This window comes from Aulonocara stuartgranti, assembly GCF_965226115.1.
Source record: "Aulonocara stuartgranti genome assembly, chromosome: 23".
Taxonomy (NCBI): Eukaryota; Metazoa; Chordata; class Actinopteri; order Cichliformes; family Cichlidae; genus Aulonocara; species Aulonocara stuartgranti.
Window position 1 is genome coordinate 15,312,030 of NC_138958.1, and position 4,995 is coordinate 15,317,024.

General features: G+C 38.0%; 1 protein-coding gene across 1 annotated transcript; it reads left to right on the plus strand.

Annotated features, from left to right (window-relative positions):
• Positions 1-587: 587 nt before the first annotated feature.
• On the plus strand, positions 588-2,946 carry LOC309700295 (uncharacterized protein). The gene is made up of 2 exons (XM_082523782.1): positions 588-1,000; positions 1,102-2,946. Exons 1-2 carry the CDS (start codon positions 820-822, stop codon positions 1,317-1,319), a joined length of 399 nt encoding a protein of 132 aa, XP_082379908.1. The 5' UTR covers positions 588-819; the 3' UTR covers positions 1,320-2,946.
• Positions 2,947-4,995: the final 2,049 nt, after the last annotated feature.

Below are 4,995 nucleotides of genomic sequence, written 5' to 3' on the forward strand. Positions count from 1 at the left end.
CCTCAAAGTGCTTTATATTTAAGGTAAAGACTGTACAATAATACAAAGAAAAAATACAATCATATGAGCCCCTATGAGCAAGTTGGTGACAGTGGGAAGGAAAAACGAAATTTTAACAGGAACCAGGCTCAGGGACCGGTTGGGGATTAGGGGAGAAAGACAGGACAAAGACATGAAAGTATTATCAAAATACAAAAAAAAAATTAGGTTAAATAGACACTAATGTTTAGAGTCAATAATAAAACAAGACTTGCAGCTTCTGTATGAGCTTCTTTCTTCATGGTGTTTTACCAAGCTGCCTACTACCAAACACTAGGCTTACATGATATGTTATTAACTGCCTTTTTCTGTCACCTAATAACAGTGCAACAATTATTCTTTAGTAAAGAAAGATGTTTCAGTTGTTTATTCCCATTAAAAACTGCAGGGTTTTAATGACTGGCTGTGAAATTATTATTTTTTTCTTTATGACTGTTTGGAGCCAGTCTTATGACTTGGAGTTTGTAACAGTGTGTACTGAGAGATGCTGTTTTCAGATGACTTCTGGGTATGTACTGAGGTTTGGGCCTATAAAAAGCCAAATGTTACCAGCAGCGCCTTTAAACTGCAAACAAAGCAGTCTTTTATGTGCTTCCACAGCAGAAAGAGAAGTTTATGCTTTTCAGAGGCTTTAAGAGTAGTGCTTCATTGGATGATCAAAACAGTTTTATAGCCATCATCCTTGCGTCTTGTCTTCGCTAAGGTTTCTGGCCGTTCAGTTGTCTTCATTTTTTCTGTGTTCAGTTTTGGGTCTTGCCATTTAGACTTTTAGCCCTCAACATGAGTAAGTGTCACAGTGAACTGACTCAGAAGGAGCAGGAGATGCTGAAAATTCGGCGGGACAGCGACACAAAGGCGGCCGAACTTGTCAAGATGGAGAGGATGCTCCAGCAGACCAAGAATCTGCTGGACAAGAAGACGGAGTCTGGTTCGAAGAGCTTGGGATACCAGGAGAACATGGGTGAGTGTTACAAACAAGGCTTTCTAACTTCATATTTTCACTTACAAACATTCTCGCTGCTGATCGCAGTCAGTGACATCGTTTTATGTTGCTTGCCTCAGTGGAGGACCTGGAGGAAAAGGTGCGCTCCAGCAGACGATACAGGAGAAACTCCCTCCATCACACGCAGATGCTGGAGAGCCAGATGAAAACTGTGAAAGGTGAGCTGGTGGGCACCCTGGACCACCTTCAGGAGCTGAGGAATGTCCTACGGCGTTCACAGCAGAAGGCAGAAGAACGCAAGGCTGCAATGGAGAAGCTGGCTGCAGGGCTCAGGTGAAGAACATTGACCGCAATAAACCTGAAATCCTACATCTTGTCAGAAAGGCTGTGCAGAATTCACATCTAACGAGATGGCACCAGTGAAATCATAGAGGAAGAAAGTCCTTTCACTGTTTTTTCCCATCTCAGCAGTGAGGCTGTAAATCTTCATCATTTGGACTTGAATCATGAATATGTTTCAACTACTCTTCCTTCGCTTTTTCATTAATCTCAGTAAGTCTCATAGCAATATAGTGAATTTAAAGCATCTGATTCTTTGTACCTTCTGAAAGTATTTGAAAGATGATTAACCATCGGTGTTTATGCGAATGGGAAAAACCCATTACACATGTCTTCATAGATATTAAATTATACATGTAGTTCTTCACATTACTAAGAAGTACCTTTTAAGCCTGATATATGGAGCTTAGGCTTGTATTAGATCCCTCATTTTAGAGGCAACAATGAGTCGTGTTATCTCCTAGAAAGATGTCCTGAACTCTTCCACATTCATATGTTCCTCTTTGTATGAGAAGAAAAACTGTCAGTGATATACAGTAAATCTTATATTTATCTTACATTTCTTTTAATCACATTTAATGAATATATCTCTGTTAACTAATAATATTTAGGTTTTTACTGAAATCAGAATTTGAATTTATTAATAAGTCAGTCATGACATTACTGAAGGTAGTATTATTGTTATTATTATTATTCACAACTTATTCGAATGAGAGTTCTTACTCAATTCTGCTATATATTAAAGTGATAAACAGCACATAGATTTATATCTTTGTCTGAATAGTATAGAATAAAATGTTTGTTGATGACTTATTGCACATAAATATAGAATTATGCAATTTAACTTTAAACATTTTGCCACAGATGGTCTGAAGAATTATAGGAATGACCCTGTTGTTAACAATGACCCTTATCAACTGCACTGCACTCACTACGTTGAGTGCAATGCCGAAGTTTCCAGTGTTTCAACTCCCTCTGGGATCAATAGGCTGTTTCTGTCTGTTTCCTGTGGTGAGTCATCTGAAAGCTGTATTTGTGCCTTCCCTGTGGCTTGGATGTTTGCTAATTTAGTACAGCTTGTTTCACAAAGCATCACATGCTGTGCAGCTGAGAGGGGATTTCATATGCTGGTGTTACTTTTCTGATGTTGATGCTTTCTGCTTGATCGTAACTTCCCTCATACTTTTGTCCCATGTAAAGTATGATTTCGATATTATGAACATCGCACAAATGCATATGAATGAGTGCTAAAAGTAGAACATTGGAGGTGATTTATGATGACCTGGAAAGTAAACAAACCCATATGAGATCATCACAGATCATCACACAATGTTCCTGACAGATTAATTTTTCAAACTGAATTACATAGAATTGGACTGTTTTCTGTTATTTCTCCCTTTCAACTGGTGCAGAAGTCTTTTTGAGACAGATATAGCAATGAGCCCACAGGGGACACTGGAGACATCTCTGGAAAAAAGCAAGCTGCATCGTTCTTCCTCTCCTGCTTTAGACCACACATTAGGATTTGTTTGCTTGTATTGTAATGAGTTTGATGCATTCAGAAATGTCTAGATAAGCTTTTGTCCAAAACAAAATAATAAACTGCTTTATAAATATTCTTCTCAGCCTGTGGCACAACATTCATTTCCTCCATCCATATGTTGAAGTATGCTTGAAGTAGATTTACTGTAGTACATCATAGCAAAGAAAATAGTTCTAGTAAAGGTAATGATCTTCTGTTGGCTTCTGACAGTGAGCGTATCTTTGTTCTTGTCCTGTAGACCTCATTCAACTCATTCTCACTGGCTCCAGTGTCATCACCATCTCTAAGCAGCATATCACATCACATTTGTGCAAATCGGTTGCATGCTGTGTGGTCAAATGTTTGTGCAGGTCGAGATATTTCTTTTATTTGTTCTGTGTCATTGTTGCGGTGATTACTCAAAAAGTAATGCATAACACACAGAATATTTTTCTTAAAAGTAATGCAATACGTTACAATATTACTCACAGCAAAACGTAATTCATCAATTGACTTGTTACATTGCTTTCATGTTACTGTAAAATGACCTGAAAAGCAATTGCCTCATAATGAACAGTTAACAATATAAACCTATAGGCTACACTTATCCAAATACCAGTCCTCATGAGGACACACATTTGATCTTTCTCTTAGTATTTAGGTATGAATACAAAACCGACAGCACAAAGCAAAATGAAAACCAGTACAAAGAAACTTTAAACTACAGTGATTCTACTTTAGAAACATCAGCAACAGGTAGAAATGAAGCTTAACTGCTCATCAGTTTGTTACCTGTTTAAGTTCAGGATCTGGCAGCTGGACTGGGGTCAGCATTCACTCAGCTTTTACGTCACTCTGGGTTCTTGGCTAGCTTAGCATTAGCGTGCTGTCTATGCAGATGCTTGCAAAGAGCTGAACTTGTGTTTGCAGCAGTTGTTTCTGCCCTGGATGCCGTTTCCAATCTACCATCACACTCTCATCCTTTTGTGCAATAAAAATAAGATTAATGTTCACATCCACACTGCAGAGTATGACACTATGAACCTAAATCAGCTGACTGTACCACAAGTGCAAGTGGAACAGATAAGCAGGATAGATAGACAAGCCAACTGACAGTTCAAGGACTTCAAATGCTGGGAACTGGTTCTCGATTCCCATCCCTATATCTGATAGATTTAAGTTTTTTAACAGGGTTCCGCAGGGTTTTGTGCTGGGATAAATATTATTATTTTTTATACATGCTAAGTTCATAATGTTAGAAAAGCATATCCAAATGAAACCCTGAACCCTCCCTTAGCCATGCTGCAATAGACTTAGGCTATTGAGAGAGCTTCCCATGATGCTCCGAGTGTTTGTGCTTCACTCACCTCTTGTCACTGTCTGTGTCTTTACTCTCCTTTTAATCTTTAGTTAATCATTTTCTTCCACAGTGTGAATTTTGTCCTGCCTCTCTCTGCTTTCTTCTCTTTTTCCTCATCCTCAGTTGGTCATGGCAGATGGCCGCCCCCCATTAAGCCTGGTTTTACCAGAAGTTTCTTCCTGTTTAAACAGAGTTTCTCTTTCCCACTGTTACCTAGTGCTCACAGGGGGCTGTCTGATTCTTCATTTTCATATTGGAGGGTCTATACCTTACAATATAAAGTGAGGCAACTGTTGTAAACTTGGCACTATATATATAAAATCGAACTGATTTTAACCCTTGTGTGGTGTTCGTATTTTTGTTACTCAGCCAGTGTTCATGGGTCTGGTGGACCCGCTAGAGTTTTGGCTTTCCAAATTAACACTATCAAATAATTTTATGTTAAATTACTCAACAGATGTTTACTTCATCCCAATTACAAGACATATGAACAGCAAACATGGTTAATTTTTTCCCTTTACCTTTGTTAGATCACATTTATGAATTAATGTGCTTCTCGTTTTTCTTTTTTATAAAATGTTATAAATAAATCAGTTATAATCAGGTGGAGTGAGTGGAAAGACACAACACATTTACACGTGAAAAAATAATTAATTGTTTAATTTTTCTTTTGAAAAAAACTGAACACGGGTCTCACAGACCCGAACACCATACAAGGGTTAAGTAAACATTGTTAGAATTGTGGATGCTCATACTAAACAGGGTCAGAGTTTCAAATAATGATGTCAACAT